Genomic DNA, 27,677 nt, shown 5'->3' on the forward strand with positions numbered 1-27,677 from the left:
AACAAGAACTCTTTAATAATTCAAAATTTAGTGATTTCTCCTCAATGATTCAGAGTTCAAGGTTTCTGAGACCAAAAATGTTGAGATCCACCAGCATAGAAAATATAACTCAATGAAGTTAAAGAAAAAAACTATATACAGCTGCATATAGCCTTACTATTTAAAATGAAAAATTGAACATATTTAAAATATCCCATGGAGGTTAGGCAAACTACAGCATATCAGCAAAATAAAATATCAGATACTAAAAAAAGATATATTTAGCATTTTAGTAAACAGATTTAAAAGGAAAATGCAGAACACAAAATATTGGAAACATTAAAAATATGTAAAGAGACAGATTGGGACTGAAAATGAATTTTGAATGGCAAGAGTTCTATATCTAAGGATTTATTTTTAGTGAAGCCAGTTGAGCATAAGAAAAACTGGTTTTTCAAAACAGCGAATAGATTTGGGGCATACAGTCTGAATGAGGACAGATGGAGCAAAGTGAAATGGGTTAGAATTTTAAGACAACAACAACAAAAGTTAGGCTTAGATTAAAACAAAAACAAAAACAAAACAACAAAACCAAAAAACCGTTCCCTTACAGATGGGCTGTTTTCAGTAATTCTTCCCTAGAGATTTCAGGAGTAAACAGACCTACTTTTCACAACCAATTCTCCATCACAATGGAATGTCCTCTCCATGTGTACTCCTGGCCTAGAAGCAGCCAGCATCAAACCGGCAGACCAGTATCCTTGACAAGCTCCCAGTACATGTCTCTGCACTCAGGGAGGCAAATCTCTTTCTGCACTGCAACAGACATTTGATGTGTTTGCTTCTGGAGGTTTCCAGGGGTGGACTAGACAAGATGGGGTGTGGAAGGCAAGCAGTGAAACACAGGACCGTGTCCTACAGGAAGGAGGCAGAGGCTGCTATTTCCCGGCTCAGAGCACAAGCCTCGGCTGTTCAGTGATGGGCTAATTAACACCCTGCAGCAGCCAGATGGGCCGGCTCCTAAGTTGCTCTTTCCCTCCTTCCTGCTCTAAAGCCCCACCCCCAAATCCTGCATTTGAGGGAAAAACAAAAAGGTGAAAGTGTGAGTGCTGGTTGCTCAGCAACTTGGTGGTAGTGGGGGCTCTAATAAAGGAATGGTGTCATTCCAGACATCTGTGCTGACAGAGGAAGGGGACTGGTGAAGAGTGGGGGTGGGGGTGAGTGGCTGACAAAAAGCCTTCTAAACATTCCGCCTCCTCTCCAACCATGTCTTGTAGTTTAATGTCCTGGTCCTGGGAGACGGATCTGCTTGAGAAAGACCTAGCTGAGGGAGGGCAAGGGGATGGATTTTTCTCCACGCTCCACATGCACTCACTATATTGAATTTGTACACAAATTGATTATTACATGAACTAAAACTGGATAGTGCAGTGGGGAAAGCATAAGCAGAGTTAGAACCACTTAATGGCAGACTGGGCCCAGTCTTTACCTCCCAGTGAGGTAACTGGACAGTTACGCTATGTCCTTATCCACCTTCTCCTCCTGTGTAAAGCTGGGATCCTAGTGATCGCACAGATCTGTCTGGAAGATGAGCAACCATAAATGAAATCACCTAGTTCAGTGGTCAACACATGGCCAAACAGCCAAGAAATGGCAGTTATTCCCCTCCTCGATAAACACAGCCAATATGGATGATAAAGAGACTATGTTTATAAGGGCCTGGGGCCTAAATATAGTCACCCAACCCACCCTCCAGGTCCATACTCTCACATCTAAGTGGCTCCACTACTACATCAAATCCTTTTCTGGGGGGAAGAGGCTAGGTCTTTAAAAATATAAAACAAGGTTCTGTCTTTGGGAGGACCCTCTACTAATTAACCCTGGTAGTCTGGTTTTGAGCTTGACCATGAATGGGATCCACTGGGTATTTATCAAACCTTTACTATATTCTGACCAATGAACTTGACACATGACATTCACCTACATATCAATATTAAGAGATACAGGAATAATAATAAAATAGGCGTAATAATTCTCAGAGTGCAGATCAGGGGACCAAGATCCTCCCAGAGCTAAGTGTGCTCACTGAAGGACAGGTAGAGCTACAAGGTCAGGGTTTGAATCTAGCTGATCAACTCCAAAGCCTGTGCTCTAGAATACCATATAAATACTCTCTTGTTGATATGGGGGGGCGAGGGTGTGGATGTGGAAAAAAGGGACCAAGTCCCCTGTGCTAAGAGTGGTATGCTGAAACAATGAGGCTCAGCATTCAGCCTTAAACATTGTCCCCCTCCCTATCCCCACCACCGCACTAGACTCTAACCACTTCCTATCCTTCCAGGGCTCTGTATAGGACAGGCCTTCATGCTGGAACACGCTTCCTACTCTACTCTTCACTGACTAACACATCTTTCTCATTCTCTAGGAGCCCACTGAAAGGTCAGTCTCTTCTTGCTGAAGCCTTCCCTGAACACCAAGTGTGGTTCAGGCTCTTCTTCCATGTGCTCCCCAGTATACTGATGAGATGACAGCAGGAGCAGAAGGCATCACTGGTCTTCATGAAGCACCCAAGGCTAGATCTAGGGCCCACACCTAGTGAGCTCAAGAAATACTGTGGCCTTAAGAACCTAAGTGGCTCCTTAGCACCAACATTTTTAAATACTGTGTATTTTAAAATAAAAAGAGTTACAGGAAAAATAGTGCAGAGAAATCCAGTTTTCTCCAAGTTATACCACCACAAAGCTCCCTCATGCTACCCCGCCCACCTTTATAATCACACCTACAGCCTGTCCCCATCCCTAACGTCTGGCAACCACTAATCTGTTTAGCATGTCTATTAATACTGTCATTTTGAAAATGTGTAAGTGGAATTGTACAGCATATGATCGTTTGGAATTGGCTTTTTTCATTCAGCATGATGACCCTGGGGTCCATCCTAAATGTCACTCCTTCACATTGCTGAGTAGTATTCCACAGGCTGCACTGCAGCATGCTTACCCACTTAACAATTCAGGCACATCTGGATTGCTTCCAGTTTTTGGCTGTTACAAATAAAGCTGCTACGAACATCTGTGTACAAGCTTTTGTGTGCATAATTTTTGTTTCTCTAAGATAAACACCTAGGGGTAAGATTCCTAGATCATACTAGGAAGCGTTTAAGAAACTGCCAATGTTTGGGGATCCCTGGGTGGCTCAGTGGTTTAGCGCCTGCCTTTGGCCCGGGGCATTATCCTGGAGTCCTGGGATCAAGTCCTGCATCAGGCTCCCTGCATGGAGCCTGCTTCTCCCTCTGCCTGTGTCTCTGCCCTCCCTCTTTCTCTCTGTGTGTCTCTCACTGATAAATAAAATCTTAAAAAAAAAAAAAAGAAAAGAAACTGCCAGTGTTCTTGAGTGGCCATACCATTTTATGTTCCCACAAGCAATGAATAAGAGATTGAGTTTCTCTGCACCCTCTCCAGCATTTTAAAACATTTTAGCCATTCTAGTAGGTGTGAAGGATTTGCGTAATTTGCATTTCCCTAATGGCTATTGGTGCTGAATACCTTTTCACCTGCTATGTGCCATCTGCGTATCCTTTTCAGTGTACTATCTCTTCACATCTTGTCCCATTTTCTAATTGGATTGTTTTTCTTAACCTGTACACTTTTGAGTGTTCTGTATCTTTCTAGATATGATTGCTTTGTCAGATTGCTTGATTGCTTTGTCAGATGCATCGTTTGCAAACATTTTCTCCCAGTCTGTAGTTTATCTCATTCTCTTAACAGGGTCTTTCACAAAGCAAACATTTTTAACTTTGATGAAGTATAATGTAACCATTTCTTCCTGTTACAGACTGTGCTTTTAGTGTCCTTCCTTTACAGTGTTGCAGCATTAAGTTTCACATTTAAATTTGTGATCTCATTTGAGCTATCAGCTCACATTCTTTCTGAGCCCTGAGCTGGTACCCTTGCTGAACTCATTATTAATTACTGTTGTTACTGCTATTATTTGGTAGATTCCCTGGGATTTTCTATGTAGACCATAATGTTACCTGCGAACATGAACTGTTTTATTTCTTCCTCTCTTAACTGTATCAGTTTTATTTCTTGTCTTAATGTGGTAGCAAAATTTTCCAGTACTACCCAAATAAGAGTGGTGAGGGTAGGGGAATCCCTGGGTGGCTCAGCGGTTTAAGGCCTGCCTTTGGCCCAGGACGTGATCCTGGAGTCCCAGGATTGAGTCCCGTGTCAGGATCATCCCTGAATGGAGCCTGCTTCTCCCTCTGCCTGTCTCTCTACCTCTCTAAATAAAATCTTTTTTTTTTTTTAAAAAAAAAAAAAAAAGAAAAAAAAAAGAGCGGTATGGGTGATATCTGTGCCTTGTTCCTAAGGGGGAAAGCAGTCAGCAGTGAATTTTAAGTAAACCATTTTTGCTCGTATGATGATAAACCCATAAAATATCATTTAGGTACTAACTAACTACTCTCTAATAGAAGGAAAGACACAAAGTCTCAATCATGAACAATTATTATCAATTCTCTTATGATTTGAACCCAGGAACCTCATTTCTACTGTTATATGTTCACATTTCCTAAGCTAAGGCTAGGACTTTTTTTTTTTTTTTTAGTTTATTGAGATATATTTCATATACAATTTATCCAGTTAAAATATACAGTGGTCTTTAGATGTTCACAGAGTATGTAAATATTCTAATTAGAATATTTTCTGAACCACAAAGAGAAACCCTGTACCCATTAGCAGTCCCACCCTATTCATCATGCCCACTAAACCCTCCACTTCAGTTTGTGGCAACTACTAACCTGCCTGGTCTCTATGGATTTGCCTATTCCAGACATTTCACATAAAATCACATAATATGTAGCTCTTCTCACTTAGCATGTTTTCAAGGCTCACACAGGTTGTGACATCCATCAAGTACTTCATCCTCTTTTTACTGCTGAATTAACATTCCACGGTATACGTGTTTCACGTTTGTGTACTTGATCATCAGCTGATGCATAATAGGCTGTTTTGACTTTTTGGCTAGTATGAATAATACTATGGATATCCATGTACAGAAGTTTGTACATGATCATGTGCACAAACAAGTGCTATTTCACTGTGGTTTGGAGTTCCATTTCCCTAATGATTAATTAGGGAATTTTCACAGGCTCATGTGCCACTTGGACACTTTTGAACCATTTTTAAATTTTATTACTGAGTTGTAAGGGTTATATATTCTGGATACAAGCGTACTATCAACTCTGATTTGCAAATGCTTTCTCCCATTCTAGGAGTTATCCTTTCATTTTGATGCTGTTCTTTAAAGCACAAAAGATTTTAATTTTGACGAAGTCCAATTTGGGCTTTAGGTATTGTATCTAAGAAACTACTGTGGAACACAAGATCATGAAGATTTATTCCTGTGTTCTGCTAGGAGTGTTATAGTTCTCTTATGCTTAGGTCTATGATCCATTTTTAAGTTGCTTTTCGTGTAAGGAAGGGGTCCAACTGCATTCTTTTGGCTGTGGATATAGAGTTGTTCCAGTATCATTTGAAAAGACTATTGTTTCCCCATTGAATTGTCTTGGCACATTTGTTGAAATCAATTGCCCATGAATGTACAGGTTTATTTCTGGATCTCAATTCTATTCCCTCAGCTATGTCTATCCTTATTCCAGTACCACACTGTCTTGATTACTGTAGCTTTGTAATAAGTTTTGAAATTGGAAAGTGTGAGTCTTCTTTTTTCTTTTTCAAAATTGCTTTAGTTATTCTGATACCCTTGCATTTCCATATGAATTTTAGGATCAGCTTGACAATTTGAAAACAAAAAATCTGCAAACAAAAAACTCTGGGATTGGGACTGCATTAAATATGTAGATCAATTTGGAGAATAGTAAATCTTCCTATTTATGAACACAGAATGTCTTTCCATTATTTAGAGCTTCCTTAATTTCTTTCAACAATGTTTTACAGTTTTCGGTGTACAAATTAACTTCTGTTAAATTTATTCATAAGTAGTTTTTCTTTTGGGTATTATTATAAACGGAATCATTTCCTTAATTTTCAGATTGTTCATTGTGCATGTGTAGAAATACCATTGATTTTTGTTTTTTGATCATTTATCCTGTCACATTGCTGAACTTGTTTATGTAAAACACATTTTTTAGAGGATTCCTTAGAATGTCCTATATATGAGATCTCATGTAATTGGCAAACAGAGTTTGTTTTACATCTTCCTTTTTAATCTAGATACTTTTCCTTTTTCTTGAATGATTGTCCTGGCTAAAATCTCAAGTATGATATTACACAAAAGTAACAAGAGCAGACAGTCTTGTCTTGTTCCTGATCTTAGGGGGAAAGCATTTGGTCTTTCTCCATAAGTAGGATGTTAGCTGTTAACTTTCTGCAGACACTACATATTGAGTTAAGAAACTTCTATTGCTAAATGCTTTTATCATGAGAGGGTGTTAGATTTGTCAAATGCTTTTTATCAATACACTGAGATGAACCTTTGGTTTTTGTTCTATTAATGTGGTATGTTACACTAACTTATTTTCAGATGTCAAACCAATCATTTTTGGGATAAATTTTTTTTGGTCATGGTATATAATCCTTCTTCTATGTTGCTGAATTTGTTTTTGCTAGTACTTTAAGGCTTTAAAAATCTATGTTCAAAAGGGATACTGGTTTGTAGTTTTCTTGTGAGGGCTTTGATTTTGGTATCAGGGCCCCACAGATCCAAACAAGATCCAACACTGTAGTTCGTTGATATAACTCTTTAATAACTCTTCTTTTTTCCTCATGCCATTTATTTATTTGACAATGAAAACAAGGTCAATTTATCCTGTAAAAATTTTTCATGTTCCAGTTTTGGCTGGAATACGTGTATCCTCATGTATCTTCCTCAGCTAGGAATTTTTATCTTCACAATTGTAAACTTCAGGTCTGATTCCTAATTAGGGTGGCAGAGCCTCCAGGTGGCCACTGTGGAAGCCCTGGGAGGATTTTTGCTTACTATAGTGGTTACAGGGTCCTCCCAGCACTTAGAGGCAGATACCAGAGACAATGCACATTCTACATAATGAATTCTACATTATAAGAATGACTTGCATCCCATACTTTTGAAAGTCTTGTTAGATTTTCAAGAAGGTGCAAAGCCTTCATAAATTACCCAAGTCTAAGATGATTTTACATATGAGACACTGTCCATCTACTATTTTGTTTGCCATTCTCCTAGGAACTGTTCATCATTTCAGAAAAGTCATGTTAGTAACAGCAATACAATTTGTAGTATTTGAGTTCTGTTATAATACATCTGTATATGCCAGCTTTTGTTACTGTCAAATTCAACATAATTACACATACAAGTGCAAGTGTCTGACTATATTTTCCAGTGTAATTGTGCTCAAGCATGTACACAAACAAATTATCTTATTAGTTACCACCTTTCTACTTCTCATTTATATTATAGGGAGGACTTTATACTGATTCCTTCTAAAGTGTGCATTCAGTTAGATTATCTATGAATTTCATTTCAAGAGAAGTAAAAGAGATTTCACAGAATATTTGTTTTGACATGGGCAGTGAGTGTGAGAGAGCTGAGAATTACTATCTACTTAAGGTGTAAAAATCCGCCTCACCCCCCCCTTGACTGCTGTCGAGAGCTTATTCTTAAAGCTTGCCACCATATTCTGGTTATGTGACAGCCAGAGCACTACACTGGGATTTGACACCTGAACTGCAGCCCTGGCCCTGCTTCTTTATTAGTGGCTGGTGACCTAGGCAGGTCATTCTACCTCTGTTCCTGTCGATAAAATAAGGAGGTTAGATCAGATGAGATGTTCCAACCCTTCAACTACTTTTTATGATTTTCCCTCCCCACAGGAATTCTGAAGAGTGCCAAAGAAATTTACCAATTATTACTTTATTGTAATAAATTAATTTCCCATTTTAATAAAAAAATAAATATAATCTTAATATAATCAAAGATAATAACTGCAAAACAGGATAAAATAACAATGGCAGTTAACACTTACTGAGTGCTTATTATGGCCCCACAGTGAACCCCCAGGCAACCCCCCCATTACTACCACACAGGAGACTCCAAATTGGGAAGTGCTGTCTCAGCTAGAGACTAAGATCTCCCCTCGATTCTTGTCTCCTTCCTCAGACCATGAGTCTCCGGTCATAGACGTTGCCACCCTAACCTGCTAAGATCTTGGATGTGATATCCTCATACTCCATGCTGTTTTGGAAAAGTTCTGAAGCTGTCAAAGAGGTTAGGTGACTACCATGAATGAAATGAAATAGCCAAGACATTTGGCTTACATTCCCTCTGGAAAAGTACTTCTGCATCTCTCCATTTTCCTAAAATACCTGGCCTGGGGCCCTGCTACTAGAAGAAGCTAGGTAGTTATCAGGAGTTGTACAAGAACTCACTGCTTCACTTATGTCTCCATCCACCAAGACTGACAATTTGTTGCAGACACATGGAGGCCAGAGAGGGGGCCAGTGGCAGGATCACTATGGCTAGAATCCTGCAGAAGCATGGGTTAGTTGCCTGCTGGGGGCTCTGTACTCACCAGGGAGGCTGCCGGCTTGTGTGTGGGTGCTGTGGGTGAATCCGGAGGGGGTCTACCTCTCTGGCAGTGGCAGGCGGAAACTCCCGGTGGAGACTGCTGACACTAGCCTTGTCCCAGTGCTCATGGATAGGTGTAATGATCCCAGACGCAATGCGAGACCGAAGTTCCTCACTGTTCTTATAGGTCCTGCGGGAAGGAGACGAGGTGTCAACTGCTTGCACCTGGCTGGCAACCCTGTATACACTATTCTGGCGGCAGTGGCGACGGCGGAGGCGGCGGCGGCGGCCCTGACAGCTCTTGGCTTTGCGCGTGGACTGTTTGCAAGGGTGGGAACGGGCCGCCCGGCGGACCTGTGTGAGGGGGGCAACAGCCCGGTGATGTCTCCGAGATTTGGGCCTAAGCTTCTTAGGCATCTGAGTTGCCCCTCCTCATTTACCACCCCATTAGAAAGAGGTGATGGTGCAGGGGCACAGGGCCTGGACTGGCTACTCCTCTGTACCTGCCCAACCCCTCCTCCAGCCTCATTGTGTGTTCATCGTGTGTCATGGGAAGGGTCATGGACTGCCAAGGCTTCTTGGGGAGGATGAACCAGGTTCCTGGGCCAGGTAAGCAGGGTTCTGGGGGCTCAAGGCCCAGTTCTGTCACCAACTCAGGGCCCTCTCGGAAGGCTGCTCTGGGCCTCTTTTCTTTGCCTGTGACGGATAAGCACTGTGAGCTGTAGCTGAGGTGTTGAGGCAAGTTGAGGTAGCAATGAGTGGGCAGCGCTCTAGAGTTCCTAAAAATCTGGCATTTAAAAATGAGCCATATCCTGGACCAAAAAAGCAAACCTTACAAATTTTAAAAAATGGAAACCATACAGAGTATGTTCTTTGACCAGATGGAATCATACTAAACATCAAAATAGAAAGGAGTTTCTAAATACATGGAAATTAAGCAACCTAATTCTAGATAACCCACATGTCAAAGAGGAAGACATGAAAACAAATACAAAGCACTGAATAAAAATAAAAATATAACATATTACAGTATGTGGGATGGGGTGTTCAGTTGGTTGAGTGGTTGACTCTTGATTTCAGTTCAGGTCATGACCCCAGGGTTGTGAGATTGAGCCCTGCATTAGGCTCCCTACTCAGAAGGGCATCTGCTTGGGATTCTCTCCCTCTCCTGTTCCTCCCCATACCACTTGTGTGTATGCACTCTCTCTCCCAATTTAAAAATCTTAAAAATATATATATATGGGGATATAGTTAAAGCAGTGTTGAGAAGAAACTCCATAGCACTAAATGTTTACATCGGAAAAGAGGAAAGACATTGATAATCAAAATTCTGACCTCAAGAACCTAGAAAAAGAGCAAATTAAACCTGACGAAAGACTAAAGGAAATAATAAAGAATAAAAGTCAATAAAAGAGAAAATAGGAAAATGAGAGAGAAAATTAATAAAAAAAAACCCTCTGGTTCTTCGAAAAAATGAATAAAATTGACAAACTTGTAGCAAGATTGGCAAACACAAAAAGGGAGAAGACACAAATCACCAATATCAAGAATGACATGGGATATTACAACACATGTGTTGCCACTGGGAGAATAACAAGAGAATGCTAAAAACAACTTACTTTAACAACTTAGAACAGACCAATTCTTCAAAAACCACAAACTAACAACTCAGGCAAAATAAAATAGATAATCTAAAGAGTTCTATTACAGTAACAAAATTTGTACTTAAGCACCCAAAGCAAAAAATCTCCAAAGCCAGATGATTTCAGTGGAGAATGCTACCAAACACTTTAAGAAGAATTAACACCAAATTACAGTTATTTCCAGAAAATAGGAGAGGAAGAAACATTTCCCAACTCATTTTTTGAGGCCAAGATTGCTTCATATCAAAGCCAGACAAAGAGAGCACAAAAAACAAAACCAAAGACTTGGATTTCCCATGAACTTGGATGTATAAATACTTAATATACTAACAAGTTGAATTTAAAAATATATAAAAAGAATCATATATCTGTTGGTATGCAAGGCTGGTTCAGTAGTCACAAATCCCTACCATATCAATAAGCTAAGAAAAATCATATGAACCTATCAATTGATGCAAAAATGCATTTGACAAAATCCAACATGTAAATCCATTCATGATAAAAACTCTCAACAAACTAGGAACAGAAGGGAACCTCTTGAGCCTCAGAAAGAAGACCTACAAAAACCTACAGTTAACAATATACTTAATAATGAAAGACCTAAATTGACTGGAGGATATTACTGAAGCTAAGTGGGAGGAAGAGACCTGGGAGTAGGGAAGGAGGGAACAAAAGCTGAGCTATAAATTTCCCCCTTTTAGTTTACTGGAATAGGAATAGAGGTAAAAGTCTTACAAACTAAGTTTATTTCCCTTTAACTGGGAAGCCACTGAACAGGTGAAAGTGGCATATATGGATTATATTCCCATATGGTTTAGGTAGTATGTTCTTGGGATCTTAAATGTTTTGGAACAAGGCTGCTTATATATATATGGAGCAATAATGATGTAACAACTAATAGACAACTAATATTTACTGAACACTTACTATGTGACAGGAACTAAGTCCTTTACATACATTAATTAAGTTTTCAGAACTTAGTCTAGTAAATAAATAAATAGTAAATAAAGTCAGAATTTGAATGAAAATAATAATAAAAATAATGAAAGATTGAATACTTTGCCTCTAAGACTGGGAACATGGCAGGGATGTTCTCTCTTACCACTCTTAAATAACCTAACACTGAAGTTCTGATCATTGCAATAAAGCAATAAATAAATAAGAAAAAAAAACATACAGATTAGAAAGCAAAGAATAAAACTTCCCTTTTTGCAGATGACATGATAGTCTACTTTGAAATTCCCAAGAAATTTACAAAAACACCTCCAAGAACAATGAATTCAGCAAAGTATCACATACAAGATCAACACACAAAAATAAACTGCATTTCTACATACTAACAATGAATGTTTGAAAATCAAAACTAAGAGCAGAACACAATTTATAATTACCCCCCTCCTCCAGAAAAAAAATAGCAAAAACATGTTCAGGATCTAAAAGCTGAAAATTACAAAATGATGAGGAAAGAAATCAAATAGGACTTAATAAATGGATATATATCATGTTCATAGTAAAAATCTCAATTTCCCCCATTATAGGTTAATGATCTTTAGGCTTAATGTAACTCCTAGCAAGGTTTTTACTGACATAGATAAGCTTATTCTAAAGTTAGTATTTAGAGAGGCATGGACCTTAGAATAGCTAAGACTATCTTGACAAGGTAAGTGGGAGGAATCATTCTACTCAATATTAAGGTCTATTATGTAGTACATTAATCAAAACTGTGATATGGGCAGAGGGACACACAAAAAGATCAATGGGAAAAAAACAGAAAACCTCAAAACAGGCCCACATAAGTACAGACAACTGCTTTTTGAAAAAGTTGCAAAAGAAGTTCAATGAAGGAAGAACAAACAGTATTGGAGCAACTGAACATCCACAGGAAAGAAAATGAACCTCTGTCTAAACCTCATACCTTATATTAAAATTAACTTAAAATAGACCACAGGCTTAAATGTAAAACTATAAAAAGGTTAGGAAAAAACATAAAGAGAAAATCTTGGGGATCTAGAACTAGACAAAGCATTCTTGACACCAAAAACATGATCCATAAAATTGATAAAATAAATACCAAATTTAAAACTTTGTGAAGATCCTGTTAACAGAATGAAGAAACTACAAGCTGGAAAAAAAATTTTTATAAACCATCACCTAAGGACTTGCATCTAAAATATATAAAGAACTCTCAAATATACAACAGTAAAAAAAAAAAAAAAACAAAAACAAAAAAAAACCTCCAACAATCCAATTAGAAAATAGTCAGATGGCAGATGGCAGAATGCCAAATAATGCCAAATAAGATACACAGATGGCGAATATACACATGGAAAGATGCTCAACATCATTAGTCATTAGGGAAATAAAAATAAAACCACAATGAGATAATACTGCATATCTATCTGAATAACTAACATGAAAAAGAGTGACAACACCAAATGCTGGTGAAGATGCAGAGAAACGGTATCACTCATACACTGGTGGTGGACATGTAAAATGGTACAGATACTCTAGGAAATCATTTGACAGTTTCTTAAAAAGCTAAACATACAATTACCATTGTGCTCTTAGGCACTTATCACAGAGAAAGAGGATTATATTCACATGAAAGCTTGTACCTGAATGTCCAAAGCACCTTTATTTTTAACAGCAAACAACTGGAAACAACTAGATATCCTTTAAGGTTATACAAACTGTGGTACACCCATATCATGAACTCAGCTTTACAAAGGAACAAACTATTGATGCATGTAACAACTAGATGACAAGGGCATTATGCTGAATAAGAAAAGCCAATCCCATAAGCTTAAGCTTACATACTGTATGATTAACATTTTTGAAATGAAAAAATTTTAGAAATGGAGAGTAAGTGGTGGTTGCCAGGAGGTTAGAGTTGGGGAGGGATAGTGGGTCTGGCTATAAAAGGGCATCAAGAGGGGATCCCTGGGTGGCTCAGCAGTTTATGGCCTGCCTGCAGCCGAGGGCATGGTCCTGGGGTCCCAGGATCGAGTTCTGCATCAGGGTAGGGTCCCTGCATGGAGCCTGCGTCTCCCTCTGTGTCTCTGCCTCTCTCTTTCTCTCTGTGTCTCTCATGAATAAATAAAATCTTTAAAAAAAAAAAAAGGGGGGGCATGGAGGCAGCTGTGTGGCTCAGTCAGTTAAGCATCTGACCCTTGATTCTGGCTCAGGTCATGACCACAGGGTTGTGAGACTGAGCCCCAGAGTGGAGTCTGCTTGAGATTCTTGCTCTCCCTCTGTTCCTCCCACTCCTCTTTAAAAAAAAAAAAAAAGAAAGAAAAGAAAAAAGGAGGGATCCTTATGGTGATAAAAAGGTTTTGTATCTTTATATCAATGTCAATATCCTGGCTGTAATACCTAGTATAGTTTTGTACAATGTGATCACTGATGTAAAATGTATAAAGGATACAAAGAATCTCTGTATTATTTCTTACAACTGCATTTAAGACTACAATGATCTCAAAATAAAATTTTTTTATTGTTTTTATTTTTCAGTAGGCTCCACACCCAGCATGGAGCCCAAAGCAGGGCTTGAACTCACGACCCCGAGATCAAGACCTGAGCTGAGATCAAGAGTTGGACACTTATCCAACTGAGCCACCCAGGTGTCTCTTAAAATAAAAAGTTTAATTAAAAAATACATTTTTATTATATAACCATAAGATAAACTGAGAATATTGGACTAGATCAGTGATTTCATGTTTTCTCTCACATTTTAGTGGCCCAACAAGGGCAAAAGAGAAAGCTCAGGGACCCCCATTTCCTGTCTCTACCTTTTCCACCAGAGCAATTTTACTTTTACTAGTTTAATATGTCAATCCTTAAGAACATGGTGCTTGAAGAAAGAGTTCTGTTGTTCAAAAGTCTAACACCTGCAATGGTTTGGAAGATCTAAGGGCCTGTGGTCTCTATATCCCTACAACGATCAGGTTCTTGCTCAGAACACAGAATACGTGCTGCTTCCCTAAGTTGGGTGGAAGGGGTATATCTAAATCTTCTTTCCTTTCAATCAGATGAGTCGTGTGTGGTACAGCTAGCTGGAAGGCTTCTGAGCTCCCTATGTAGGATGTGTGTGTTTCCCTGCAGAACTCAGGACTGATTTAAAAACTGTCAAGTATTGAAGTTCTTACACAATTTCTAAGCCTTAGTAGCACTGCCATTTTGGTAGCAGCAAAAGATAGCCTGTAGCCTGTCATCCTGCAAGGGCAGAAAGAGAAGGGGCATGGCAAAAAGGAACAGGTGTATACTCCTTAGCAAATCAGAGTTTGCTCACCAAGGGACACAAATTCCCACCTACCATGGACAGGACATGCCACAATGACCTAATAAGGAGGGCCTGGCGGGGGAAGGTGACTAGAGGCAGGCAGTTCTGCGCTGCTGGCAGTACGAGAGCAGGGAGGGAGGGCCTGATGATCAGGAGGCAGATCCATACCCCAGGTCTCAGAGCCTCAGTTTCCATGGAGATGATTCCTGGTGATGAGATATTTTTCCCTTTGTATGTTTACTAAGAGCTGCTGCACCAGCCCTGAGCACTCTGCGCTGACATCTCGTTTTGTTCTCAGAACACCGTGAGGTAGTATTGATGGTTCTGCAACTCAGTCATCAAAAAACAAAACATTCCCCCAGCACAAAACCCCAACAAGTGTATTTAAAAATAATAATAATAAATAGAGGCACTGTCACCATTTCTCTCAGTATTACTAAGGGAACTAAATGTTGTAATGAGCACGTAGAGACTAGTACCTGGGTTCTTCCACAGGTTTTATCACCTTCTCTTGCAATACAATTCAAGCATGAAGAAGTCAAAAGAAAGACTCCATGTCCTTTCCTTACCCACTTTAGGGGTGTGGGGGGTCATGGAGTAGGCAGCATGAAGAACAACAGCCCTGCCCTCATGGAGATCACACGCTCGTGCGGGGGAGACCAACTCTAATGATAAAATACCCACTTATTAAAGCTTAAAAGGGTGCTACAAAACCCCCAATATGGTGGGGGGCAGGAGAGGCTTCTCTGAGGAACTCATGTTTCAGGGGGAATTGAAGGAAGAACAGGAGCCGGCTGTGTGAGGAGGTTGGGAAAGGTGCTCTCGGCACAAGGGACAGCTCTGAAGAGGGAAGGAGTTAAGGCATGGTGGCCCAGGCATAGCAACTAAGGGGGAAGTGGTACAGGATAGGGCCAGAGGGGTTAGGCTTTAGGCCTCTCGTCAAGGATTTTGTTTTTTATTCTAAGAGCAACCAACATTCACTGGAGGGTTCTGGGTATTTTTCAGATTAAAAAAAATTTTTAATTGTGGGAAAATACATATAAAATTTAACAACATAACCAATTTTAAATGTATAGCTCAGTGGATTCATTAAATATTCAGATTACTGTGCAATCACTACCACTACCCATCTTTAGAACTCTCCATCTTGCAAAACTGAAACTCTGTATGAAATAATAACTCCCTATTCTCCACTTTCCCAGTCCCTGGCATCCACTATCTCATCTCACCTAAGTGGAATCATACGATGTTTGTCTGCTGTTAGCAGTTTATTTTGCTTAGCATAATGTCCTCAAAGTTATTCCATGTGGAAGCAAATGTCCACCTTTTCTTTTCTTTTTAAAGGTGAATAATTGTAGGTATAGGCCACACTGCACACTTACCACTGTATGTATAAACTACATCTTGTTTATGTATGCATCTGTTCTAGGTATTCATGGATACCTACATGGCTTCCACCTTCTGGATGTTGCAAAATAATGCTTTTATGATGTGAGTGTACAAATATCTATTCTGGACCCTGCTCTCAGCACTAGTGAAGCAGAATTTCTGGATCATATGGTAATTTAATTTCGTGAGGAACCACAACACTGTTTTCCATAGTGGCTGCACCATTTTATATTTCTACCAAGAGTGCACAAGGGTTCCAATCTGTCCACATCCTGGATAATGCGTGTTATTTTCTGGGGTTTTTTTGGTAGTAGCCATCCTAATGTATGTGAGGTGGTATCACTGTAGGATTTCAAGCCAGGGTTTTAACCTCAACTATGTTTTAAAAAGACAGGTCCCATGACTGTGAGAAATTGACTGAAGGGTAGGTAGTAAGCTGGAGGAGAAGTAGGGAATCTCCTTTATGTAGCACGTAAAGGCTGCACGGAAGAGGGGCAGAAATAGACGGGTGGCCACAACCATGGAGGCAGGTGGTTTGCAAGCCTAAGAGGAGTGGAGTGGGTTCAAAATGGTTATTGCTAATTAGATAAAATACAACAAAGTTTCTAGGCAGTTCTGATGACTGGGACTTTACAGTGATGTCCAGCTTCCTCTAAAACCGAGGAGGTCAATGCGGATGGCAAAATGGAATATAAAGTGAAAATAATGGGGTCTAACTATGTAACAACAACAACAAAAGCATTCACCTAAATGCCTTTTGAACACAACAGTCTGACTATGTACATCATCAGTTGGACAGAGTTGAACAAAAAGAATTGAAAAGAGATTGTATTTGGAACTTTACTTGGTTGATTTGTTCTTTGTTGATACTGATGTGGCAGTTCAGAAACTCTGTGTATATGTTAGGATCAAACAATTGAATAAATATGTTGGTGCTGTTGGAAATTGGAGTTCTCACCACAGAAGAGAGATACAAGCACGGAATAAAAGAGTAAGAAGCCCATGGTGATTAGATTAAAAATGAAAGCCTCAGTTTAACATTTAAGAAAAGGCCTTAAGGAAAGAGCTTCCAAGCTCTATGCATTCACTGAAAGGGCTGGGAAGCCAAGGTATCCTCAGTATTAACAAGCACATTCAGGGCCCAGGTTTTGGTTCTTAAATATGATTCCCCACTAACAGAAGTCAAGACTTCTGAGAAAACCGGCTGATTTCAAGGCAGGGCCAAGGAAATGACAAGGTGAGGCTGGAACATCTCACTGTACCAGCAAGTATGAGATGCTTGACCAATGATGGGGACATGTCACAAGGATAGAGGAGGTAGTGTGAAAGGGTTTCCACTGGTCAACTCCTGAACAACAGCAACCAGAGAATGACAGAAACAGACCATAACCTAGAATACAGAAGAATCCTTATGTCTATACTGGTATTTTAAAAAATAAAAAGTAAAGGGGACAGGAAGAATAGGAAACTCTTTTTTTTTTTTTTTTTTGTACAGAATGCTGATTAATGTGGAAAGAATGCCTAAGATAGAAAATTACCCTCTTCCAGGCGTCACTATTTAACGGACTCAGGTGAGAACACTGACAGATGCTGAGACGGCTAGATGAAAGACCACTAGGAAGCAGAGTACTCAATGTCTGCTGGTAGAATCCCGCAGATCACTTCTTAAGCATGAAGGAAAATAGACACCTTTACTAGAGAGGGAGCTGGGAGATACTGTCATAACCAAGTGATCAAACTGAACAGAGCCAACGAGACAGACGTCTGGGCTTGATGTGAGATGCTGAGGAGAACGCAGGAGTGCTCTTGTTGAAAATGTTCAGTCTGAATCAAAGATGACCAGATAACCTAATAAATCTGATCATGAGGAAACAATCTGAACATTCTACACAATAAATGACTTGGAGTCTTCAAAAATACCAAAGCCGTGGAAAACAAACATCTGGAAAACTGTTCAGGATGAAAGACAATTAAGGAGCCATGAAAATAAATGCAATATGGGATCTCTGGTTGGGTAAGAAAAAACCCTCAAACCAAACACTCAAAAAACTAGCTAAAAAGGACACTGCATGACGGCTGCAGAAATATCAATGTAGATGGTGTATTAAGGGATACTCCCGTATCTGCGCTACATTTCCTGAGTGTGAGAGCTGTGTTAAGATTATAGAGAATACCCTTGTACGAACAAGGAGCTACTGCTGAAATATTTAGGGGTGAAGGTTAACAAAGCCTGGAGATAATTCTCAGGTGGTTTGGGGATCCCTGGATGTCTCAGCAGTTTAGCACTGCCTTCGGCCCAGGGCATGATCTTGGAGACCTGGGAACGAGTCCCGCATCAGGCTCCCTGCATGGAGCCTGCTTCTCCCTCTGCCTATGTCTCTGCCTCTGTGTGTGTGTGTGTGTGTCTCATGAATAAATAAATAAAATCTAAAAAAAAAAAATTCTCAGGTGGTTTAAGAACAGAATGGCGCACAGAAAAAATAAGCAGATGTGGCAAAATGTTAAGAACTGGTAAACTTCGGTGATAGGTATATGGGTGTTCACTGCAATATTTCTGTAAACCATCTTTTCTGTAAGGTAGCAAATTTCAAAATAAAAAGTCAGGAGAATGAGAAAATGAGCCAGACTGGGAGAAAATATTTGCAAAACACATATATGATAAAAGATGGTTAGCTAAAGTATACAAAGAACTCTTAAAACTCAACAGTAAGAGAACAAACCAATCAAAAAATGCCAGAGATCTGAACAAACGCCTCACCAAATAAGCATATGAAAAGATGCTCCAGGTCATCATAGGTCACTTGGTAACTGTAAATTAAAAGATACTACTACACGCTAATTAGAACGGTCAAATCTGAAAAACTAATACCACCAAATGCTGACAAGGATGTGGAGCAACAGGAACTCTCATACACTGCTGGTGGGAATGTGAAATGGTACTGCCACTATGGAAGCCACTACAGCAGTTTCGTACAAAAATAAACATACTTGGGGCTCCTGGGTGGCTCAGTTGGTTAACTGTCTGCTTTTGGTTCAGGTCATGATCCTGGGGTCCTGGGATAGAGCCCCTGCTGAGCAGGGAGCCTGCTTCTCCCTCTCCCTCTGCCCCCGGCTCATGTTCTCTGGCTTACTCTATCTCAAATAAATAAAATCTTAAAAAAAAAAAAAAAAAAAAAAGGTAAAGGTTAAACATACTCCTACACTGCCAATAGTGAAGTGAATGTAAAATATGGAATCTGAGTGAGAATGTATATTGATGCAGGTTCTTCCATTATAACAAATATACAGTAAGCTGATAGTGGAGGCTGTGTCGAGGTGGCTGGAGGCAGACCTATTCATGTAAATTCTCTGCGCTTGTTGTTCAGTTTTGCTGTTAACCTGAAACTGCTCGAAAAAATTAAGTCCATTTAAAAGAAAAAGCTGGAGGTGGAGACCAGATTAGGCACACCTTTTCTCCAGGAGCCTATTCTTACTGACTCCATTGGCCTGATTCCACCTCTCCCCTGTAGCCACCGAAACACTTGCGGACTCAGGCTTACATCATTTTACTTCACGCGGCATTTCCCATGTGAATCTTCTCTTAAAATAAATTGAAAAACAAAAAAGAGAATTGAGAAATGGCTATGCCCAAGAGACAAAGACCATTCTATTAATTTTTCTTGGCTCTCTGAACTTCTCCACCCCGTTCCATTGTTTCTTCTTTTTCCCAGGGAAAAGCCATCCCTTAGAAGTACCTGTGGAAGTCACCCAGGTGTTCTGAATCGATATAATCATCCAAGTTCAGGGTCAAATCTGATACCTGCTGTGACCCAAATTCCTAGAAAAATGAAAACAGAAAACGAGAGACGGGATATTTCTGGGCTAAGGGGAGAATAACAATTAAATATTCAATTTAAAGAAATACAGATGCACAAAGAAATATACCAGGAACATCTGTGATATGTGAAACACCCTTCTGATGCTTATTTAGAAATACTGCCTTTCTGAGGCAGAGCCCAGTAAACCTATTTCCTGGGCACAGGCATATAACTGAGGTGTCAAATGGATGCACGTCTTTGGCTTAGAGGTGGGCAACATGGAAAAGCAGGCCCAGCAAGGGGCAGACATCTCCCTAATGAGGGGGCAGCAGATGCATCAGTGGTTCATTAGAAGGGGCTCTAGGGCCTGGAGCATAAGTCAGCACCTCATGCAGCAGCAGCTCATGTCTGGGGTGGTGGCAGCAGGACTAGTTTCCATGGGGTGGTTTGAGGCACTGTCTTGAAAGCCCAGACTTGAACCTGTTTTAGAGAAACAATTCCTCCTAACAATTCAATAAGCTATCCCAGTTCTATTAATAAACCTAGTCTAACTAACTTGAGGGGATTTCTATAACTAAGAACCCTGTCTGATACAAGATCTAAATGTTCATCAAAACAGAAAAGGATAAGGTGAACATAAGAGAAGGGATGGAAAAATGAAATAAGATAAAAACACAGCAGGAGGCAAACCATAAAAAACTCTTAACTCTAGGAAACAAACCGAGCGCTGCTGGAGGGGAGGGGAGTGGGGGTATGGTAGGTAACTAGGTGATGGGCATTAAGGAGGGCATGCGATGTAACTGGGTGTTGTGTGCAACTCATGATTCGTTAAATTCTACCCCTGAAACAAATAAATACACTCTATGTTAACTACATTGAATTTAAATAAAGGGAAAAAAAAACAGAAAGGGATAAATTATGGTATTACAGAAAACTACATAGTAGTTAAAATTAATAAGGTGTATCTCTATGCATTCCCACGTAAAGACCTCCAAAATATATTGAATGAAAAAAGCAAGGTACAATGCAATTTTATATGAGCACATGGAGATAACCAGGACAAACTTAAGAAGACAGTCACTGCCCTTGTGGTGCTTACAGGCCAGTGGCGGAACACAAATATCAAACCAAAGGATAACTACATGGTTACAAACTGTTGTAAGTACCAGCAAGGAAATAAAAGGATGAAGTAGAAAGGCATAATTTAGATTTTGCTGGCAGGTTAGAGTAGGTAGTTAGAAGGGAAGAGGGTGCATATGGGGTGGCTCATGGCGGCAGGGAAAAGTTTTCCATCCCTGAAAAGGAGAAATGTAAGGGCACCAGGATAGCAGAGAGCAGGCTTCTCTAAAGGACTAAAAGTAGCCCCTTGGGCCTACAGTATGCTTTTTTCATCCCTATTGTCACTGAAAGGATTTACCCTAATTTATGTAATCATTCCCCTGTGATGGAAAGTCCCTCCCTTGATAATACTAGAAGGTGAACCTCTTTGAGCACAAAGCTGTTCTATACTGAGGATTCCTGTCTTGGTTCCAAGAGTAAGGTCATTGGGTAAAGTCCTCACAAACATTTAAGGCTCTTGATCTGTACTGTTAAATGAGTGACACAAAAGTGATCCCAATGTCCTCTCCCACCAGCAGATGCCAACACATCCCTGAGACTCACCAGCACATTGATGATCATGCTGTTCTCTACAGTGACAGCCTTCACAAGGAGCTTTCTGGACCCATCCTTAGACTCATACCGGAGGACATACAGGTCTTTATTGCTGTTCCATTCAGCCGGCAGCAGTTCTGATTTCTTATCATTGGGACCTGGCTGAGAAGACACCAGGATTGAGAGAAGTAAGTTCACAACCTCAGAACACAGAGCTATGAAGGATTTTAGAGATAATCTAATCCCACTTCTTCATTTCACAGATGAGGATATGGAGGTCAAGAGAAATAAAATGTCCAAGTTAAGAGGTCTGGGACTTAGGTCTCTGGACTCCTGCTCCAGTACTCCTTCCCTTGTAGCTGACTGCCTTGATGACACAGTACTAGAACCTGTCCAGAATCTGTAGCCTTGTTTTAGTAAGAATCTCCTCTCCACCCCCCCGCCAAGAATAAGGCCAATTTCCTGAAGGGATAATGTGAAATTCTAAGACCATGTTTTTTCTAAGTTCAGAACTGGACCATCTGCAACAGGATCACCAAAGTGTTGACTAAAAATAAAGATTCTAGGGTAATCCCTTCCATACTGTAGTGGTTTCACAGAAATTATGAACAATTTTCATACACAAATAAAATATAGCATATGTATGAGATAAAACATTATCAAGTGGATACCTGTACATGTGCCACCTGCTTAAGAAATAGAACACCACCACCACCAAAGCCTCAAGTACAGTACTCCTAATGAATCTCTCTCCTTCCCCTCTTGGGTAATCGCTACTCTGCCTTTTTAAAAATTTCTTTACTTTTCCTTATAGCTGTGTTACTATACAAAAAAACCTAAAAATATACTGCTTCAAATGCTTTTGAATTTGTATCACCTTCATCACTTCCTTTTTCGTTCAATATTATGAGATTTCACTGTGTCAAAACATTTAACCATATATAGTCCACTATGCAGCACTCCATTGCAGTACAGTTCATGGCTGTATATAGTGTGGAGTTTATGAGCATGCTGCAAGGTACACAATCACTTACTGATAGATATGTGGACTGTGTACAGGTGAGCTGTTATAAATGATGCTGCTATGAACACTTGTGCATACATCTGCTGACAGGTGGATGAATTTCTATAGAGTATTTGTGGGAAAAGAACTTTTAATTTCTAAGGTAAAGTCAATGAGAGTTCTTGTAGTTCCATGTGGCCAGCAACATTGTCACTGTCCAATTTAAAAATTTTTGCCAACCTGGTGGGTGTAAAAATGCATCACTGTGTGTTGTGAGGTCTTCTTTTTCCTTTTAACTTATCCTAGGACTTTCCTTCTACACCCTGAAGTTTGAGAAATCGTTTTTGAACTATTTCTATAGGAAAAAGTAATATAGTGATTTCTAGGTGGGGAAAGAGTTCTTAAGATCTGCAAAAGAAAAAATGTACTATCTTTGAGACTATTCTAAGTTTAAAGCTTCTTTTCAACGACAGACACTGCAACAGTATCAGACAGCAACAGGCCAGGCGAGAGTGAGATATTTGCCATGGTTACAAATGAAAAAGAATTAATAACTAGCACATTAAGGGAATGCCTGGAAAATGAATGATGATAAAGACTGGAGGGATCCCTGGGTGGCGCAGCAGTTTGGCGCCTGCCTTTGGCCCAGGGCGCGATCCTGGAGACCCGGGATCGAATCCCACATCAGGCTCCCAGTGCATGGTGCCTGCTTCTCCCTCTGCCTGTGTCTCTGCCTCTCTCTCTCTCTATCATAAATAAATAAAAATTAAAAATATTTAAAAAAAAAAAAAAAAAGACTGGAAACCTGGGGATTCCTGGGTGGCTCAGCAGTTTAGCGCCTGCCTTCGGCCCAGGGTATGATCCTGGAGTCCCGGGATCAAGTTCCATATTGGGTTCCCTGCATGGAGCCTGCTTCTCCCTCTGCCTGTGTCTCTGCCTCTCTCTCTCTCTCTGGGTCTCTCATGAATAAATAAATAAAATCTTAAAAAAAACAACAACAACAACTGGAAACCCACTTGAAAATCTGGCAAAAGATATGAACGAGCAAAAGAGCAGACAACTGTATATAGAGGGCTATTCAACTTTATTGGCACTCAGAAAAATGTAGGTTGAAACAATGGGTGCCATGTCACGCCCATCACACTGGTATTACTCATTTCTTGATTTTTTTGTTCATATAGGTGTGAGGACAATGGGGACCCCCAGACACGGCAGGTGGCCACTGAAACTGCTGCAAATCCTCTGGAAAGCAGCCTAGCAGTATGTGGTACCCTCAGGTAAGCTGACACCTTTTGACCCCAAACCCCCATTCTTGGAGGAAACCTTGTGCACAAAGGCACAGGGGACATGACAAGGGATCTTTGTCATAACCTAGTCATGAACAACAAAGTGGAGGTGAAATAAAAAAAAATAAGCTCACAATGGAAGACTATATAGGAGCTAGAAGGAACAAAAAGATCAAATTGTAACACCACAGATAAAGGTAGAAAATAGAACTTAAAATATAACTTAAAAAATAGTGGTACTTGGGTGTCTCAGTGGTCAAGCATCTTGCCTTTGGCTCAGGGTGTGATCCCGGGGTCCTAGGATTGAGTCCCGTATCAGGCTCCCCACAGGGAGCCTGCTCCTCCCTGTGCCTATGTTTCTGCTTCTCTGTGTCTCTCATGAATAAAATTCTTGCATACACACACACACACACACTTAAGGGGTGCCTGGAAGGCTCAGTCTGTTGGGTGCCCGACTCCTGATTTCAGCTTAGGTCCTGATCTCAGAGTCATGAGTTCAAGCCCCGTGTTGGGCTCCACACTGGGCATGGAACCCACTTAAAAAAAAAAAAGTTTATATATATAAACACATAGAAAAACTTAAATTTTTCTTAGAAATTAAGAAAAAATGAGATTTATAGCCAGGTACCATCTATGTAAAAAAAAATTTTAAGACATACAAAAGTAACCTATATATATTTTTTTCAATACCTATTTACATGGCTAAACACAAAGCAAGTAGATTGGAAAGCTCTGGACTCAGGAAAATATGGTGGGAAAAGTTGGACCAAAGATGAAGAACAAGCGCAAGAGACAAAAGTTCGGCACCACAGTCCTTACACACACCAAGGACAACAAGAGGCCAAGAGCAAAAAATTGTGGGCCTCTCCTCTCTGATCACCCTTGGTACTCAGGAGTCCAATGGGAGAAGTGGTCCCAAATACAATTCAAGATGTTGCAACTGGTGTGGTTTCAAAGCTGGCTGGATAACAAGGAAACTGACAGCCTGAAGCAAAGAAATGAGACTGACAAAAAACGAAAGTGATACAAATCTGCCAAGTGAGAAAGAGAAACAACAATCCCTCACCTCCAGCTGGGTACATTTCCCCTAATAGGTTTAGTAGATTCAAGGTTTACTCTGGAAGCTAAGATTTTGATAACTGTGCCTTGTGTTTGTTCTGTCAGAGGTCTTTGAGTTTGTATGTATATCTTTCACATACAGCATATAACCCACCAGAAGTTTTCCTTGGAATATAGATAATCCTGCCTGCTCACTCTCCTACAGACTCTGGCTTGTGGGCAAGAGAGAACCCTGGGGTTAGATGAGGCTAATGCCTCTCACTGCAGGGGGACTGATGGTCCCAGCCCACGGGCCTGCTCTGATATAAGGCAGATGGAACCAACAGGGATCAGCCCTGGTGATATCAGGTCAAATAGGGCATTTCAACCGTCTTCTAGGCCCCGACATCAAATATCAGGCCCCCCCAGAAAGCTGCACCTGGAAAGTGGCCAAAGCATATGGCTGTGTAGTTGAACACCCTCAGATGAAAAATTTAAGGGATCAGAGGGGCTGAGAATCACCTAAGGTCACAGTAACTCAGATGCAGAGCTGGGTTTGGCATTCAGAGCTCCTGGCTGCTTGGTCTACGGCTGGAAATTTTTCCCAGCCAGGGGACTGGCCTCAGGAAAGTAAAGATAGTTGTCTACAAAGGCAAAATCCTGGGGCTAGAAGCATTCTGCAGTGGCTATGAGTTTATCCCAGGGTCTCTCTGGGCTAAAATGCAACCAAAAAAACACAACCAGATCATTCTGGGCATTTCCCCTCTTTTTTCATAACCTTTAGATTCCTACAACAGAAAACAAGATTCTTTTTTTTTTTTTAAGAAAACAAATTTCTTGAACTCCTACCTGTAGCCATCTCTAACCTTTGCCGCCTAACCCACTTGACACCTTTGTAAAGCTCACATGAGTGGTACTGACTTTGAAAAAGTAATCCAAATTCAAATTTTGGATTTTTTGTTGAAGCCAGTGGCCTCACCGCTCTTCTAACCATGTTTTACATACACAACCGCCCCACACAAGAGGAGATAAAACCAGAGGAGACCAGCAGACAATTCAGCTATTTAACTGTCAATATACTGTATAATGAAGCACACACTTTTGGAGCCTTCCTCTCTCATCACCTCTACAAGGGGTGGGGCGCAGGAGGTTGGCTGGAGAGGCAACATAAGCATCCTCTGAGCATAGAAGAATCTCAGCAGAGTCTGCTGGTCCCAGGCCAGAAAATTAAACTCTCTCTTAATTAATTAAACTAATAGATGCCTCTCTAAAGGGCTTCTACTCTCATGGAAGTGGACTTAGCAAAAGTCACAGGAGGACAAGTGCAACCAGAGCTTGAGCAGCACTGGAGACAGGGCACAGAAGCAAGATGACACATCAGACAGCAATACAAACACCCAACCCCAGAGGGCATGCCTGATTTGCCACTGGGCAGTGTCTTTCAAAACCCTCCTCCCTGGTCTCCCTGGCCTCCTGTAAGACATTTGGGACCAGCATCTTTTCCCGGCCTGCACGAACTCAACAGGTGGCACCATGAACAGAGTGGAATTAGATGGATCTTTAGGAATCAAAGATCTTTTATTTTTTAAAATCAGTGCTAAATGGGATTGTATTCTTTCTGCACAGTTCACCTGAAAAATTGGGGCCCAGAGTATTCGGCAAGGTGATGATGTCGAAGGAGGCAATGACCCATACAAACTGACATCCCTAAGCTGTCAGAACAACCCAGAGCTGCTGACAGGTGTGTGAAGGGACAATTGGTGGGAGCAGATCTGCAGTGATGACATGTCCCTGTGACATGGGAGAGAAGTGAGGGAGTCACACAGGCCCTTGGTAACATGTTCCTGTTCTGGGGGGAAAGATCCCAACTGTGTCAGAGCAGAAGTAGCTAGTTAGGAGTAAACAAGGTGAGGTCCATGAGCAAAGGCAGAGAGCAGGGCAGATCTGTTATATCTGAAGGACAGAGCAAGGGGTGGGGGGAACTGAGGGCCCACAGAGGAGCCCCAAAGGCAGGACCAAGTAAGTCTTCCTTCCCTCTCCAACCCCACTGCACTCCATGCCATTCTGTACATCAGCTTCCTGGATTTCCCAGGCAGAGCTGAAATGAAATGACCAGGGCAAGTTAAAGAGTCACACAAGATTAGAAAGCTAAAGTGGGGGCAGCCCGGGTGGCTCAGCGGTTTAGCGCCACCTTCAGCGCAGGGCGTGATCCTGGAGACCCAGGACCGAGTCCCATATTGGGTTCCCTGCATGGAGCCTGCTTCTCCCTCTGCCTGTGTCTCTGTCTCTCTCTCCTCTCTGTTTCTCATGACTAAATAAATAAAATCTTAAAAGAAAAAAAAAAAAAAGAAAAGAAAGCTAAAGTGGGACAAGTGATGAAACATAAAGTTGCTGTTGGGGATACTGCCCTGGAGTGGGAGTCTAATACTTGTGGGTAGAGGCCTCCTCTCTACCCAATCCCAAGGCTTGAAATGCAGAAAGACAGGATAAATGGAATGGAGTGCAGAGTGGACAGTAAGACCAAGAACAGAGCTATTTGGGAGGAAAACGTGGTTCCTGCTTCCACGTGTGTGAGGCCTCTTCTTTTCCAGCCTTATACCCAGTCCCAGATTCCACATGAGGGGCAATGTATGTCTGAGCCTGGAGGGGGCTGGGGATGGGGGATGCTAAGTGTGTATCTGGCGTCCCTGTGAGATACTCAAGGTCTGGCAGGAAAAAAACAAGCCTGACATCATGACAGTTCTTGTGCTTTTGATGTGACTCCTGTTGGTGGGGAAAGTGTGAGAGGGAGTGGTGATCTCGTCCACTGCTCTAAAGGACAGAGGGAGGGGCGGCAGGGAGTGGAAGGGAATGCCTGGCCTCTCAGTGCTCGGGATGTGGACGCTGTGTCTGAGGAGGGATCCTTAAAGCTGTGTCAGGAAAGGACAACATAAGACGCTAGATGTACATCTAAGTAACTAAGAAAGGATTAGGGAGTTTGAGAACTGAAGCAGTTAGAAATGAAAGTAGGGCCCAAATCTCACCATAAGAGATGCAAGGGGTGAGGTG

The 27,677-nt window shown here is 40.9% G+C and overlaps 1 protein-coding gene and 1 long non-coding RNA gene across 8 annotated transcripts in view; one reads left to right on the plus strand and one right to left on the minus strand.

The window, feature by feature from the left end:
* PSMF1 (proteasome inhibitor subunit 1) overlaps window positions 1-27,677 on the minus strand; it is a 45,463-nt gene that overhangs the window by 12,543 nt on the left and 5,243 nt on the right. For all 4 annotated transcript variants that reach the window (XM_072800395.1, XM_072800399.1, XM_072800397.1 and 1 more), the window contains 3 exons: window positions 21,312-21,464; window positions 19,587-19,669; window positions 8,546-8,731 (listed from right to left, as the gene is read on the minus strand). In XM_072800395.1, coding sequence (XP_072656496.1) covers window positions 8,546-8,731; window positions 19,587-19,669; window positions 21,312-21,464 — 422 coding nt within the window. The remainder of the gene's footprint in view (window positions 1-8,545; window positions 8,732-19,586; window positions 19,670-21,311; window positions 21,465-27,677) is intronic.
* LOC140618236 (uncharacterized) lies at window positions 9,039-26,191 on the plus strand. Of its 4 annotated transcripts, none has more exons than XR_012018435.1 (7): window positions 9,039-9,150; window positions 13,695-13,804; window positions 15,893-16,023; window positions 17,348-17,423; window positions 21,284-21,490; window positions 23,487-23,582; window positions 24,306-26,191. It is a non-coding gene; the product is annotated as an uncharacterized lncRNA (long non-coding RNA). The 4 variants fall into 4 exon arrangements; XR_012018433.1 differs by having other exon boundaries at window positions 9,040-9,150; window positions 21,287-21,490; XR_012018434.1 differs by lacking the exon at window positions 17,348-17,423 and having other exon boundaries at window positions 9,041-9,150.

Source organism: Canis lupus, chromosome 26 (genome assembly GCF_048164855.1).
Source record: "Canis lupus baileyi chromosome 26, mCanLup2.hap1, whole genome shotgun sequence".
In the NCBI taxonomy this organism is placed as follows: Eukaryota; Metazoa; Chordata; class Mammalia; order Carnivora; family Canidae; genus Canis; species Canis lupus.